Source organism: Phalacrocorax aristotelis, chromosome 1 (genome assembly GCF_949628215.1).
Source record: "Phalacrocorax aristotelis chromosome 1, bGulAri2.1, whole genome shotgun sequence".
NCBI lineage: Eukaryota > Metazoa > Chordata > Aves > Suliformes > Phalacrocoracidae > Phalacrocorax > Phalacrocorax aristotelis.
In genome coordinates, this window is record NC_134276.1 from 117,649,489 (window position 1) to 117,665,834 (window position 16,346).

General features: G+C 39.3%; 1 protein-coding gene across 8 annotated transcripts in view; it reads left to right on the plus strand.

Moving 5' to 3' along the window:
- POU2F1 (POU class 2 homeobox 1) overlaps positions 1–16,346 on the plus strand; it is a 121,767-nt gene that overhangs the window by 69,579 nt on the left and 35,842 nt on the right. For 3 of the 8 annotated variants that reach the window (XM_075103049.1, XM_075103067.1, XM_075103079.1), the window contains 5 exons: positions 2,053–2,153; positions 5,080–5,133; positions 6,677–6,796; positions 8,519–8,698; positions 15,140–15,266. In XM_075103049.1, the coding sequence (XP_074959150.1) occupies positions 2,053–2,153; positions 5,080–5,133; positions 6,677–6,796; positions 8,519–8,698; positions 15,140–15,266 (582 nt within the window). Of the gene's footprint in view, positions 1–1,221; positions 1,276–2,052; positions 2,154–5,079; positions 5,134–6,676; positions 6,797–8,518; positions 8,699–15,139; positions 15,267–16,346 lie in introns of all 8 variants that reach the window. The other 5 variants (XM_075103078.1, XM_075103058.1, XM_075103076.1 and 2 more) reach the window with 5 other exon arrangements.

The window sequence follows — 16,346 nt, forward strand, 5'->3', positions numbered from 1 at the left end:
TTATTTAAGACGAGCCCCAGCTAGTCCCCTCAGAAATGGGTAACTTTTTTTGACCCCCTGCAAGTGTCCAGCTGGAATAAGGAGTATCTGCCTTACAGCAGGTTTTCATATCTATTTCTTTTTTTTTCCTACTTTGGGGTCCCTGACCACAAGTTGAAAACTGATTCAAAGCATCTGTTTAAATGAGCAGGTGGTAGATGGTTTCCTCTGAATCACAGTAACTGTTTGTCAGGAATTATTTTTATATATTTACCCAATCATCTTCCCACTCCCTTTGGCCTTCTGTATTGAGAAAATTCTGAAGTTTACTAGAAAGAATGAAAATAGATGAGATTCGTCTAGCTCTTTCCAGCAGACCTTCTTATGTACCTTTGGAGAAATGCAACCGAGTTGCATTCATTCAAGATCAATTCAGACCAGCGATAGTCTTTCCATTCACTTTGGATTGGAATTTTAGACTCATTAAGCAAAATAATTTTATGTAGTTTAAAATTTGAATATTTTTAATGTGCCTGTGGATCTTTGGCTGCACATATGTCTCTTAAGTCTGTAAGCTCTGGCCTACAGCATAGATTTAAAAACTTGAGAGTTTTTAATTCTAGAGAATTGAGACCAACTCTTCCCCTACAGCACCTCCACCAAAGATGCATCAAAGGGCCACCTTTAGATGTACCTTACATGGGTGCTAGACAGCTTGATTATCTACATTGTATCTGTATTTAATTGAACAAAGACTCCATATTTGGAAATCTCACCTGTGTACGTTGTTTGTAGGTCAAAATAGCAATGCTAAATATTGAATAGTGTATTTTACTAATCAAGTTTTATACCTGCTTGGTTTTGCAGATGTTTCTAAGGAATAGCAAACCCCTCTTGTTGTTTAACAACTGCAACTTTCTTTTGCTTAGTAGATAACCTAAATTTTAATTCTGAAAAATATAGATGATGGAAGGAATCTTGAAGTAGGAGTTAGTTGAACACCTGTCCATAGGCACTGAACAAGATCTGTTTGGCATGAAGAGTAAACATGCAAGTCTAAAGCTGGTTTTACTTCATTTCAGTCATGCAATTTTTAAGATGGCATCATCTGTTCTAGAAATTCCACGCAGCCTGATACACTCAGAATGTCCCTTTTTTGTTAGCCACTGTAGGTAGTCATACCCAACATACAAAAGCAGTTGTTGATAATCCCTGATGTTGATTTTTATCATCTCCCCACAGATGATTCTTGAAAGTTTGTAGTTGTAGTTCCTCTTCGCAAAAGAGAATTCTGTGGTAGGTTTGGTTTTTTCATTTTTGTTTGGTTTTTTGGATTTTTTTTGTTTGTTTGTTTTCCTTTTCTTCTCACAACTGGATTATTTGGGGATAGTTTGGGGTTTTTTTCTGTCTTCCAACCTGTTTAGGAAGAAGACAACAAAGATGTAGGAAAACAGTTGGGTTTTAGTTATATGGAAGTGGGTGAGAGAAAAGCAAGCCCAGGCAGTTATCTTACATAAGGAGAGCTCTGCGCAAGTATTAATGGAAATATGGAGGTATCTTTTATCAAAAGAGTAGAACTGTAGCTCATAACTGCTCTCTATATTCGGTACTTCAGTTTTTGTCAAGTATTATTTTACCTGTCTTTAACGAAAGGTGACTTTATATGAACCTTGTTCTTGCCACTTTCTGAACTTGAAGATAGTCTTCAGCTGTTGGATAGAGAGTGCATGGATGATGGAAACACAGTGTAGCCTTAGCAGCATGCACTCATCTGTTTCTCAAGCCATGGTAGAGAATGGTGGGGTAATAGCGTACATAGGGTAGGTAAGATCATAGAAGGTAAAAAAAAGTATGATACTGATTTTGTTCAGCTAACAGATGCTATATTACCGAAGTCTGGAAGCGACATAGCTTCCCCACCCCCTGTTTCAATAAAACACTTCAATTCTTCTTGCTCTCAGAGTATTTTTCTGCTACATAGTATGAAAGAATAGCAGGAGATTTAGGAATATAGTTCTTATTCCATTTCATAAAAGTAATAACTAATAGTTCTTAATATCTCTCTTTCTCCAGGCACGCAAACAAATGGCCTGGACTTTCAAAAGCAGCCTGTGCCTGTCGGAGGAGCAATCTCTACAGCCCAGGCCCAGGCCTTCCTTGGGCACCTTCATCAGGTAAGAGAAGACCCGTTTCAAAGTAAGGGAGACTCAGGCAGGTTGGAACGTAGCCGATGTTGTATGTTCTGCGTGCTCTTTTTCTGTGTATGGTGGGTAGTCAGGTAAAGGAGCGTATGGGTAGACCACGTGGGAAAAAGTTCTTACTGAGGCACTCACTTCATTGCATTAAACTGCAGAACACATCAAGATAGGGCAAGACCTATTTGGGGGAACCGAAAAGCCCCCCTTTTGGGGACTTGACAATGCCTAAAGTATTTTTTTTTATATATATATATATATACACACACACACCTTAATGGAGACACCAAATCGAAAGGATGGTAAAATTTCATCCTTTTTGTAAAGGATTGTATTGGCCCAACAGCTGCCAAGGTTCTGAAACTGTCACTACCTAGTTAAGAAACCAGAAGTGGTGCTGAATGGTAGTCAATGCTATGCTTCAGTCTTTCGAGCTCTTACACATTAACTAGAAATATAAAGTGATTGTACTTACTAAGCATATACGGTGCAGGTTGAGTTTTTTGGTGTTTGGGTTTTGTTGTATTTTTTTAAAAGTTATTCCAAGGACCTGTTTGTCAGATGATATTCAGGCTTCTGCTATGGTCCCTCTGTTCTGCTGCTGCTGTGTTTAGGGAATCAAAGCTGAACTTCAGATGTAGGCTGAAGCAAAATGGGGCATCCGTAGGTGAAGAGAAGTATAAGGGGCATTTTTTGTAGGTTTTTTTCTATCTGTTCGCACTTGATGTATGAAAACAAATGTCCTAATTTCTTTCCCTTCTTCAGTATCAAGTTTAAACTTTAAAATACTATACCTAATTGGCTGACCTTGAATGTTTGAGGTCTGAGGTTGCACAGTTATTGTGGTATAATTGACGTACTGAAGCTTTTATGCCCTCTTTTAAGAGCTCTGAACTGCCATTTTATTGTATGGAACATTCCACACGTCACATAATTACCATTTTCCTATTAGATCGGGCTATATAGGACCCAGGGAGTGCTAGTGTTTGAATTTGCTGAATCAATAGGCTGTTGCAGGCTGCCTTTATGTGGAGAGAAGCTGACTAGTTTTCATGGGTTATCAGTATGCATGTAATACGGAGACAGATACAGCTGTTCTGCAGAATTTTGTGTGTTTTATCCATCGTCTTGTTACTTAGATTGATCTAGAACAGTAATTGTATTTAGCACAGTGCTTTATCTTGCTGTGGAAATCTATTTATTTGAACAGTTGTCAGGATCTTTATAACTTCATGTTTGATAAAGTGTGATTCATTTCTTGAAACTCCAGTTCAAAGGAAAATCTCCGCTATTCTTTTACACACCTGCAGGTGTGTGGGAATCTATTGTCAAACTGTCCTCTTCTAGCATGGCTGCTGTTAGTGGGCTGTTATTCAGCGTTAACACACGGTGCTGTCATCCAGACTAATAAAAAATATTAGCTTGTAGGCAACGTTCAGGAACAGTTTTAATTTCTGGTTAGAAAATGTTTGTTGCATGGTGGAAGGGGTGTCCAAATTGCATTCAAAGAGATTTTCAGGAATCCGCTGGCTGTACCTGAGTCACGTACATTTGTAGTCTTCTGTGTGGTTTTTTAATTATTATGTAACTTTGAAAGTGTTAATTTTCAGTATATTTTTTGGATGGCAGGCTGTTACTGTTTATATTAATCTCTGCTGTTAATTCAAGTTAAAAGCTCAGATTACATCAGCTGTCTCAAACTACACTTTGTGATGAGGAAGAGCTTTTCTGGTAGTGTTTGCTTATGGAGCATGCGTACTAAGTCTAGTACCTTCATCTAGAGTGGTAGGAAATATTTCCAAGGTGACTGTTAAGGGTTGCCTGTTCAAATATTCAGTTATTAATTTAATGTACTGCAATTTAAATTAAAACTCTCCTTCCTGTGCTTGCAGATATGTGGACTCTCTTGTGATGTATATTATGTGGGGACATCTTTTTATAGAGGCAAGAGTGCTACATTTTGCTTTGCTTTATTTTATCCCTATGTGTTGCCTAGTTTTCAAATGAGCAGTGGTTTTCAAACATGGCCAGAGATGGAATTCACTACAGGCTGTAACTCTGACCTTTGAAAGGTGTTGGTAATTAATTACATAGCATTCCTTTTTTTTATAGTAGGAGTGGTGCTAGAAATAAGGCAAGACTGATTAAAATGATCTTCAGTAAAAGAAAATTTAGCCTTTGCTATACAGAGAAAATCCTTATTAGAGATCAAATAACGCTCTTAAAAATCTCACTTTCTGAAGCATCGGTTTTTCTTCACTGCTAACCCACAAGAACTTCTTTGGACCTGTTAATCACAAACACTGAATTCAAGTTTTGAGTATACCTGAATCAATACAGCCTTTGTAAAGTGTCTCCAGTCCTCTGTATTGAGATCTTCTTTTCAGTGCATGAAGACTGCAAATACTTGAATGGGGTGATTTGTAGAAAAGGGTTTATGCTGTGGGTTTTGTGCTACGCAGATGATCGCTCCTCTGTTGTATAAGGAAGCGGGTGGATACAGTGTACCTATTTGGGCTAGGATCCACTCTGAAATATTAGAAGGATGATGAGTAGAGCTTAACGCCCTTCCCTGAAGTCTGGGTGGTTTGAATAGGAATAGGAATAGTTAGCCTGTCCACCCCAAAATGCTCTGTTTCAACTCAATTTTATGATAATATCTAGATACCTAGGCAGGAGTACGTTCAGCAAGAGGTGGACAAATAACACTGTGGAAGAGTCTTGCAGATTTTTTTTCAACCTGGAGCACAACCCCTACTTTGCTGATTCAGGTGTTAGAGGGGTGTGCATTGTTCTTGGGACAGTTCTTGTTGGGGTGTGGGTGGGGAGGTTGTTCTTTTTTACATTGTTAAAGTCTTTTTGGGATTCTACATTATTTCATTTCCATTTTTGCACTGTGTTGTAGGCCCAGCTCGCTGGAACAAGTTTACAAGCTGCTGCTCAGTCCTTAAATGTACAGGTAAAGACAGTTTCTTTCTGCTGCTCATCCTTCTCTCATTCCAAACAGCCTTTATGGTCCCACTAGAGGTAGTTTTTAACCTATGATTTGTTACTCTGGTTTTTTTCATTCTGACTGGTCTTGCAAGGGATAGGTGTGAAGGAATAATAGCTTTACAACTGTAAATCAGGTTCAGGATCATAAGCCTTCAGAAACTGGCAAGTATTACTTTGCAATTTGTCCTTACTTCTGGTAGCTGAATATAGGAGTATAATGTAACATTAACTCTGTGATGTGGCTAGTAAAGGTAGCTTGTGTAAATAACACATAGTGATTTCAAAATAAGTCAGAGTAATTGTTGTTTAATTATGTATGTGAAACAACAAAGCTTTCAAACTTTTTTATGATGCTGAACACTTCAGTGTATCATTTAACGTGCCACTTCCTCTCAGTACTCTATTAAGGGGAAAGGGATGCAGTTTTATTGAAAACTGGTTTCAGTATTGCTTGTTATTAAAGAATGTAGGTAGTCCATTACATGAAATGCAATAGAATGTGGACCCACTTATACATAATAACAATTTGGAAAGAAGAGGTGGTATAGTGACCTTCCTTTCTAAGAGGAAGGAGGCAGAAAATTGCCTTGGTTGCCATGGTAAACTTCCATCCCTGAGAGAGATGTTGGCAAACAGGCTGTATCTCCAGTGCAGAATGTTTACAGTCCTGTGCTGTAATTATCGCTCAATGACTGGCAGAATTAATCAGAGCCTTTATGTTAATTAGCCTGCTCTGCAGTCCCCAAAACAGGTGGTGGAAAATATGCAAATCTATGCAGAATTTTAATGTTCTGCATAACCAGTTTTAATTATCATAAAACTCTCTCCCCCTCTTCATGCACTTGCATTTCCTCTCTCGTCTTCACAATTTCTTCTGTTTAAAAGATTTTAAAACCCCAAAACCACACACACAAAAATTTGAACCCCCCCATTCTTCTAAAATAAAGAGGCATTCAGTTAAATAAATGCTAAACTTTGATTATTTAAAAGCACTGTACATGTTATATATTTTGCTGTAGGTAGATAAATCTGTGAGGTTTTCTCAAACCAGTTGCTTATAAGCCAACAGTATGATGCCTTAGTGGTGCAGGATGCAGATACAGAAAATGGAAACACAATCTCCTTTCCCTTGTTCCATTGTTCGGGATTTTAGGCAATGAATAATTTTAACAGCCTTTTCTTTCTTTATGGTGAAAGGTAGTGTCAGCTTCAGTTGCATTGTGTAAAATGAAATAAGACCTGAAAATAATGTCAAAGAGTTACAAAAGACCTGAGAGTCTTTTTGTTTTGTTTAAACTGCATTACCTACAGACATGTTTGAGCAATCTTAGCTGAGATGGTGGGCACATAGAGCCATTGCTTAAACACACTCTTAAAATAAACCCAAGGGCTTTTTGTATGCAGATGAAAGATTTTTATTGTGCAGTGTTGAGATAGCAGTGTTATACATTAACATCTGTTTTACACTATAAAGAGTTGTGTTGGTTGTTTTTTTTTTTTTTGACTAGTCTAAATCTAATGAAGAATCTGGGGACTCTCAGCAGCCAAGCCAGCCTTCCCAGCAGCCTTCAGTGCAGGCGGCCATACCCCAGACCCAGCTCATGCTGGCCGGAGGACAGATCACTGGGGTAAGATTTACCCAAGTACACTGCAGTAAGCCTCCTGTCTGGCAAATTATGGCAGTATCCATGGCAGTCCCTGTAGAACTGTCAGTGAAGGCTATTTTAATTTTCTTTAACATATGAAGAAACTTGAGTGAAAGAGGGGACATAAAATATCGTGCTATAAAAAAGCAGACTTCAGTCTTTGGGTGTTATTGCAAAGTATTTGCTTCCCCCCAAAAAAAAAAAAATTTACTTCTCTCTGTTCTCAGTATCAGTATGAAATTAAAACTTGGTGTGTGTGCAAATAAGCAAGTCATGGATGTCATAAAGGGGAATTTTCTTTTTTTTGCAATACTAAAAGGAGGCATGGGAGCATGAGACTAAATCTTATCAGATAGCTGGGTGAAGAACAAAAATTCTGTGAACTGCTGACACGAATTCATCATCTTCTCAAATGCATTTATTTTTAAGTAACTATATCAGTGCTTGCCTTAAGCCTATTCAGCCCTTCTGTTTTAACTAGCAATTTTGAGTTTTTTAATTGCAAGGCTTTGGGAGTAACTATGGAATAACTGTTGTTTTAGGATTACTGGTGTTTCTGGATTGTTGTAAATGCTTCCAGTCCTTTAAAAAAAGAGCAAGTTTTTTGAAAAGGCTGGTTTCCTTGAAGAGTTTGCTTCCACGTAATCAGCTTTGAAATGTTAAGAGTTTGCATGTTAATAAGGAATTTAGGGCAGTTACTCCAAGAATGTATTTATGATTTGAAGTTGTAAGTTAGATCATCTCTACACTTGAATGAAACGGTGTCTTGATTTCCTGTTCAGTTGTTAAATCTTCTTGTATGCTACTGTGTATAAACACACTAATGGTAGTGGTTAATTACATTTGAAAGTTTTAAGAGTGAGGCTGTTTAACATGTTATTAAAACCCAGCATATTTTATTATTTTTCTCATTCTCAGAAATATTGGTTTGTTTTAATTTATGATTGTCTGCAGTTGTGGTTAAACATTCAAAACTCCAGGCCTATGCAGATATGGATTGTAGTAAATATGGGCATCAAGATTCATTTACATGTAAAGGAGAGACTGCTGCCACCTGTTTCACAGAGATAATTCGCGTTTGGGAAAGGGAAGGGATGTAAACTTGCCAACTCTATTCTATTAAAAAAAAAAAAAGCAGATGGGGAGACTCGGAGAGAAACAAATGGAGCTCATGTTCTTTACTTATATCTTAGGGCATAATGGAAATGATGGAATATGGCAGGGATTCATGCTAATGTGAAGCAGCTGGGGCGTTATCAGTTTGTTCAGTAGCCATAGCCAGCATTCCTGCTTCTCATTCATCTGGCTAATCACTTGCTGTTCTGCTGGGTGTAAATTTCCTTTCAAATCCTGGCAGTACTGATTCTTTTCTTTTGCTTGCTACTTAATTACCTTTCTCCTTAACCTCCTGGTAGAGTTCTGAAGAAAACTTAAGAGTAAAGTTTAGGTTCTGTAGGTTCCAGTAAGTGCAAATGTTTGCGTTCTTGGTTTGGTTTGTCAGGTCTGTGGTAGGTTGGTTCCTACGTGGTGTTGAGTAGCCAGCTGTCTTACTTAAGGCCAGAGTCACTGGCTAGTTAATGGCTGAACTGCAGTAGTAGTTCTAGGAATGTCTGGTTAATACAACTAGTAATGAGCTAGCTGATGACTTTGTAGCTGAAGTGGCTCTTTCCATTATTAATGGCTGTATTTTCTAATTATTTATAGCTCACGTTGACGCCAGCCCAGCAACAGTTATTGCTACAACAGGCGCAGGCACAGTTGCTGGCGGCTGCAGTGCAGCATTCAGCCAGTCAGCAGCACAGCGCTGCTGGTGCCACCATCTCGGCCTCTGCTGCAACGCCGATGACGCAGATCCCTCTATCTCAGCCAATACAGATTGCACAGGTGAGCCTTGAGGCTTGAGAGGGTGGAAAATAAAGAGGTTTTACTAACTGCATCATTCAAATAATATTTTTATTCCTTATTCAGTGAGTTTCTAGAGTCCTTGAGTACTGTTAGTCTTTCTTCATGCATTCTTTGCTGATGAGGTTGAAGTTGTTAGTTTTAGCAAAGAGTGTGTACGAGTGGCTCATCAGTTCCACTGGGCTTCTGAGTTTGTTCCAGAATCTGACCAGATGCTGTATTTTCTGAATTCTCCTCCTTGTAGTTAGCTTAAGAAAGGAGAAAATGGGGTATAGAAAGATGCCTGTAGAAATGACACTTGTTGAGACCTGTATGGATGGGAAGGGGTACCTACGTATCACAAAGGATGCTTGTTAGATCCTAACAGCAAAATGACAGAGCTGAAGAAAGGCGGTTTGACGTGACACATTTGCGTGCTACTTTGGCTTGGTGCTTAATGCCCAGAGTTCAGTGACAAAGAATGGGCACTCTTGTGTATCTAGAGAAGGACTTGCCAGAATGACTCTGGTGTCAGAATATGTCCAGTTTTTTATGGTCTGCTGCTAAAGACCTGTTAATTCTGAAGAACTGCTTGCCAAGGAAGTTCTGCTTACTAGGAGCAACAAAGATCCTCCTGGGTCTTCCAGGATTGGCTTAATTCAGTGTGGAGAATGCAGTGCTACTGACTCTACGCTTAGCGTATGCAGTGTGGAAACTCTTTGGACTTCTGGACAAGGGTAACTGAATGTACAGCATTGAATACTACCTGTAAGTGATTGTGTTGCTGACGCTGAGGTCCATCTTTCTATAGATCAAGGTTCTCATTAAGTATTATTTCAGTGTGATTGGTCTAGCTGTGCAAAGTTTATTGGATATGTAATCTCCAAAGTTGCCACTTCTTAGTGAACAGGCTCTTTAAAACTGTCTGATGCTTTCTATCCAGACTATTTTCACTTGCATTCAACTGGGATGAAGTGCCTAAAAAGTGAACATGGGGGCTGATTAAGTAAAAAGAATGGAAATATTGCAATTACCTGTGAAGTCCATCGGTGAAGTGTGCTTTTCCTTTATTGTGCTAGCCCACTAGCTCAATAACAGCCTGGTTGTGCTATCGGTTTTTTATTAGCTGAAGTAGCAAACTTCTGTGGTGTTGGTCTAAAAGTTCTGACCTCTCTGGCTGTCCTTACAGAGGCCAGAGTGATGCCATCCGACATTTAAAAGGCCAGTACTGATGTTGCCCACTGAGCCTCTTGGTGCACTGTGAAGAATCATGTGACCAGATATTAATACTGCTTTTAGCAAAGGATCCCTCTTTGCTGTCCTGTTCTGGAGATGACTCAAGGTTGTAGCATTCAAGGAGACCCCTAACTCCCAAAACCACCACTTAATTTTAAGCATTTGTCTGTAGCAAATAATACAGGCAGATTTCAAGAAAAGTGTGGGAAATGTCCATGTCAAGGAAGTTGATGCTTAGCTTTTAACATCTCTCCGTGCACATGTCTCAGAGTTCCCGTTTGATATTGTGCGAGTCTTTTAACCTAAATGTAAGTGATCCACAGGTGTGTGCCTCTTGTCTTCCAGGTGTGCAGTTTAAGATAGCGAGGTCAGCTTTACTGAAGTGTGGAGCATTAACATTTCATATTAATCAAATCTGTACCTTGAACTTTCTGGCTTCACATTTGTCAAATGTGCCACCAAATTAGTGGATGCTTTTCAAGGAATTGTTGTGGTGTGTGAGATGTTGCTAATCCTGCTCTTCCACTTCAATGGAAAGCTATGAAAATGTGTGAAGCATTTACAATTATTAATTTAGTACTGGGCTTTTCTTCAGGACTTAAAAAATCTTTAGAGAAGTGTTTGAGAAGAGTTCAAAAGATCAGGCATGTGCTGTCAAATAGGAGCTTCTGAAGTGGGCGTTGTCTGGTTTGCACGTGCATGAGCTAAAGGCTCTATGAAAAATAGCATGTGATCATGTAGTTGCCACTGTATAATGTGTGTTTGTCGCACAAGGGGAATGAATTACAGTTTCACTTGTTTTGTGGCATTTCTAATTACTTAAATATTTGACTTGACAATTATTTTCTTTTAGGGTTGGTTATTTTGATGTATAAATGTAGTTTGGTTGAATCTTGTTAGTTGCTGCTTATGGTGAGAGTGCAGGGCATAATTTGTGCAGGTGTTGGATATAATTTGAGATACATTATGGAATACTTCTACTGTCTAGATTTGTTGGCGGATAACACCATGCTTTTTGATCTGTCTTGACAATGATTTATAAACAGTCCTCAGCTTTGTTTGCATTGCTATTGTAAACATATAGCTGATTACCCAAATAGCTGAATGTTTGTTTTTAATTGATGATTTTTGAATAATTGATTAACTGGCAGGTCTTTGCAGCAGGGGGATTACCATATTTATTTTAATTAACTAATTGCACAAGCATGACTTCTTTAATGTGCACTGCAGTTAATGTAAGGTATCTGCTGCTGCTCCTTGGCTGATGCTAAATTGTCAGTAAACACTTGTACCAAGTTTTGGAGTCCTTTGTAAGCTTTACTTGCTTTCAGGACCTGTGATCAGTGTTTATGTGATGTAAATCTCAACGTGACAGAGATGCTTAAGTTTCTACTTAGAGAGAATGGCACTGAATTTAAAAACTTAGGGTTTTGGTTTGGTTTGGTTTTCGTTTGGTTTTTTTAATTTAAAAAAATTTTTTTAAAACCAGAAGATGTAGCACATGGCAGATTATTCTGCTGAGGTAGGATTTGGATTGTTTTGCTCTTTCAAAATTGTCAGGCAGCACCAGAAGGCATGCATGTTTCCCCAAAAGTCTTTCCATCTCTTTCTATGTGCTTGTGCTAGTATACAAATTTTACCATTGAGGCAAAAAAAGATCAGTGTAGGAAGAGTGTTGGGGTTTTTCGCATGGTTGCTATTGGGAGATATATTGTAATGCTACAATTAACTAAATAATAAAACTTTCCCAAGGTAGAAATAAAGTTGGATTCCAAATGAATTTGAGGGGCTGGTAGGGCTATTTAAGAGTGATTAGCCTTGGAGGTATCGTTTCCATTCTGCGTTACAAAATTACATTTCTGTATTTAAACAAGACTCAGCCAAGATACCATTTACCAAGGCAGATGCACAGAATGAGATTGCTTATACCAGTTATCCCTGAGGCCTCAATTTAAAAACAGTTTTCTCATATTAAAGTGTAAGAGCCTGATGATAAGAGCTGTCATGTCTTAGCTGGGTACCCTGTGTTATGAATACTGTAGTCTTAAACAAAAAGCTCTCCTCCTTTGATCTTACAAATACAGCGCCACTCTTCCTTTGTATTCTTTCTTGTATGTAACTCCGTCTCCTGTGGTGCTTCTTCAAATCATCTGAGATCTACTTGGTCATCTGGGGGGTTTCATTCATTTGCTTTTGGTGGGGGAGGTCCTCAACTGATCTGTTTTTTCTCTCCATAGTTTTTCCTTCAAAAATTTATTCCCAACTCTTCCTTTTGTGTTTCTGCTTTTTTCTCTTATCCACCTCTATTTTCATCCTTGAGCCTCTCTTCCTTTATTTTTCTTCCACCCAGTATTCACAGCCTTAGTCAGCTTGCCCTACTCTTCCTGTTTCTTTCTCTGCATCTAGTCCTTGCATCCAACTCAGTATGAGCCCCTCTGTGCTGGAGAGTCTGCTCAATCTGCAAAGGTAACCAGTAGAGCATTGGAAAATCAATTAATAAATGAGTGGAGGTCCACATTGCGTTGGGCTCAAGAAGAAAGAGTTTTTAGTAGCAGTTCTGACCAGTGTAACTTCATGATATGGAGTCAGAAGAAACATGGAGTTCCTGGGAAAAATTGGTGCATTTGTATCTCTCTTTTTAGGAAGGAAACTGGCCTTGGTTTCATAGGAATGGTTGCAGTACTCAGATTTTCTGAAAGCAAACTATACTATCAACTTTAAAAATACCCACTCTGTTGTGATGAGGGGCACTTTTTAAAATGTTGCCATTCTCTTATGAATGGAAGTTTCAATTTCTGTCATGGTTTAACCCCAGCTGTCAACTAAGCCCTACCCAGCCGCTCGCTCACTTCCCCCACCCCCCCGCTCCCTGGTGGGATGGGGGAGAGAATCAGAAGAGTAACAGCAAGAAAACTCATGGGTTGAGGTAAAGACAGTTTAATAGGGAAAGCAAAAGCCACACACATGAGCAAAGCAAAACAAGGAATTAATTCCCTCCTTCCCATGGGCAGGCAGGTGTTCAGCCATCTCCAGGAAAGCAGGGCTCCATCAAGCGTAACGGTTACTTGGGAAGACAAACACCATCACTCCAAATGTCCCCCCCTTCCTTCTTCCCCCAGCTTTATATGCTGAGCATGGTGTTGTATGGTGTGGGATATCCCTTTGGTCAGTTGGGGTCAGCTGTCCCGGCTGTGCCCCCTCCCAGCTTCTTGTTTACCCCCAGCCTGCTCGCTGGTGGGGTGGGGTGAGAGGCAGAAAAGGCCTTGGCTCTGTGTAAGCCCTGCTCAGCAGTAACTAAAACATCCCTGGTTGTTATCAACACTGTTTCCAGCACAAATCCAAAGCATAGGCCCAAAAAAGCAACTGTGCAGAAAAGTAACTCTATCCTTGCCAAAACAGCACAATTTCTTAAAGGGCATTGCTTGGTCAATCCATCTGGTGTCTGCCTGCCATATTATTACTCTGCATGCTTTTGATTTCACATGATCAAGTTGCCTAAGCGACTGATGGCCAGTGTCTTTGTAATGCAGGTTAAATAGTTGTTTTCTTATAATGCATGTTTATAGTCTCATAAATCAATGGACTCTATTTTTTCCTCCCTAGTCTTCCTTTCCACCCACCAACACTCCCCATCCCTCTTCCCCAGAAGGAGATTGTCGCAACTTTTAAGTCTCAGTTTAACAGTTTTAAAATAATGTAAGGTCATAGACAGATAACTATATCCTGCAAATGGTTGTATTGTGTAAAGGTTATCCTTGTCAGTCTGGCTTGACTTTCCATCACCATCTCCATTGCTGGCAGTTAACGGCCTTTCACAGCTGCTGGCTGAGCAGCTTGTGTGAGTGCTCAGTAACCTGCATCCGTCAAAGTGCGTGGGGGATCCTTAAGAAGCAGGTCTTTGCTAGTCTGGCTCACTTTAACTCAGGTATGTTAGGCAGTATGTTAAAACCAGCAGCTCCATTCAAGCAGACAAATTGAGCACTGTTTAGGAGCAAACTGGCTTTAACATCTGGCAGAGTTGGCTCCAGAAGAGGGTATCTGTCTGCAGGCAGGTATCCTAGTATCTGAGTAACCCTGAAATAAAGTTTTGGTAAGTTTTTTGTTTAGTTGGTCTGGTTTGTTTAATGGGAGGTTCTAAGTGTGGGAAATATTCAGGCTTTTATCCACCTGCTTGGCAGGTATTTTGAAACAGCTTCTTCTCAGAAAGCTGGAAAGACTCTACACAGATATATAGATGGTTTTCATAGATTACCTCTGTTATGTTGGCTGGCTTCACATTGTGCTTCAATTTTCAAATTTCAGTTACACTTGTTATTGTCCTGTTTGGAGAAGATAAAAAGAAAAAGGCTAGTTTAGGGGGAATGTTTTTAAGCAGTTCTCTATGTTTTCATTCTCCAGCTAAACAGCAACTTGAAGCATTTTTCTTGATTTAGTTCCTCAGAGATCAATTATAGAAAATTAATAGTTCTGAACAGTTTAAATACATAAAAGTAGGGTTCCATAATAGTGCAGTGTTTTGAGTTATTCCTTTTAACCATAATTATAGCCATGTCTATTAAGCTTATTGCAATTTGTTTCAGAACTAATCAAATATATTTATTTATCATTTGAGTTAGCTACTTCCCAAAATTTGACCCGAACAACGAGAGTGCAAACTAGGAATCTGTAATTTTTTGCTTTCCTGTTGCTGACTAGAATGGTAATTGCAGATTGATGTTGATATAAACAAAAATAGCTCCCAACTAATATGCTTGACTTGCCAACAATGAATTTTGTAGCAGAGTTGCATCCTCAAAAACTAAGTGTGAGAAATCTGGGTGCAGATAAATCCTTAGAATTTGAAAACTTCTGCATTTGGGGGAGAGGGAGATTTGATTGTTTGGTGTTGTGTTTTTTGTTTTGGTTTTTTAAGCAGAATAGTGCTGGAAATATTTTGCTGGGTTATTTGGTGAAAAATTTTTGTTCCGTTTTGTGAAGGACAGTGACATTCAGATTGCCAGCCTACAGGATATTCAGTAGCAGGACTGCTGTGTTTGACATCCACTTTTATCTCTAAATGCTAGAATATAACTGGTTGGTAGGAAATCTAGTTACATTGGGAGTCATGGCTGACCTAAATGTCTAACACACAGCTCTTTCTTTTCCTTTTTCCATTTTTTTTCTTTTCTTTTTTTTTTTTTTTTTTCCCCCTCCCCCTGTTTCCTTAAGGATTTGCAGCACTTGCAGCAGCTTCAGCAGCAGAATCTCAACCTGCAACAGTTTGTGTTGGTGCATCCAACAACCAACTTGCAGCCAGCACAGTTCATCATCTCACAAACACCGCAGGGGCAGCAGGGTAAGTGCTCCTTGCAAAAACAAAACAAAAACCACACCAAAAAAAACCCCACCACAAACCAAACAAAAAACCCGCAAAAAACCCTGTTGATATTCCCTAGGAGAAATAACAGTATTGCAGTTAGGAGACTCTCAGCAGATTGTCCCTTTCTGGGTGTTAGACCTCAGCCGTGTCAAAGTTTGTGTAGCTCACGTCTCAGGGAGGATTAATCCAGGGATGATGTCGTGGGAACATTTGTTAATAACAAAGCCTCTTGGGAAATACTGCAGCATCTGAATTTCTGGATCAGGCTCTCAAGAAGGAAGCCTGCTGGGAAGACAAATTGGAGAAGATGACTCTCCAGAACTCAAAGGCAGAATCCTAGGAGGTGGAAGCCTGGAGTGTGTGGGGGCTGTCTGAATTAGATCAGTGCTAAAAGGGCTACAAAATTCTAAGACTGCAAAAAGATTACAAAATCAAGAGCCCTTGTGGGAGACTAGAAAAGTCCTTAAGCCTGAAGAGGGTACAGTGAATTTAATAATAAAATGAAATAATAATTACACCTTGGGAAGAGAGCTAGAATGCTTGATTTTTGTATAACAACTCTTGGAAATATATTTTGGTGATACACTGGCTATAGCTTACATGCTAAAGGCAAACCAAGGCATTGGTGGGGAGTAGTATGCCAGACCAGTTAGGATGTTGCACAGGAACTTTGCTCTAAGAACGAATGGGTTCAAGTTGCAATACATCACAGTCCTGATTACACCCTGTTTGTTGATACTCACAGAAAACTGCATTTAGCCATGGCCTCTTATGCTGAAATGCTCCAATGGTCTTTTTTCCTTCTTTCTCTTCTACATGAACTCCAGTCAGTTCTTCAAGTCTGGTAATCCAAAGATTCTTGCTCAGAAGGCAAATCCTGTTATGCTTGAAGAGTCTTCCAGAGCCTGGCTGTCCTGTAAAGCAGCTCTTTGCACCTCATTTTCATCTGTTCCTTTCAATTTTTTCATGCATCGTTCCTTCTTATATACTATGACTTGGATAGAACTGGCTTTCCATTATGCTGAAGCTCCCTCACTGTCTGAATGCCCTCACATA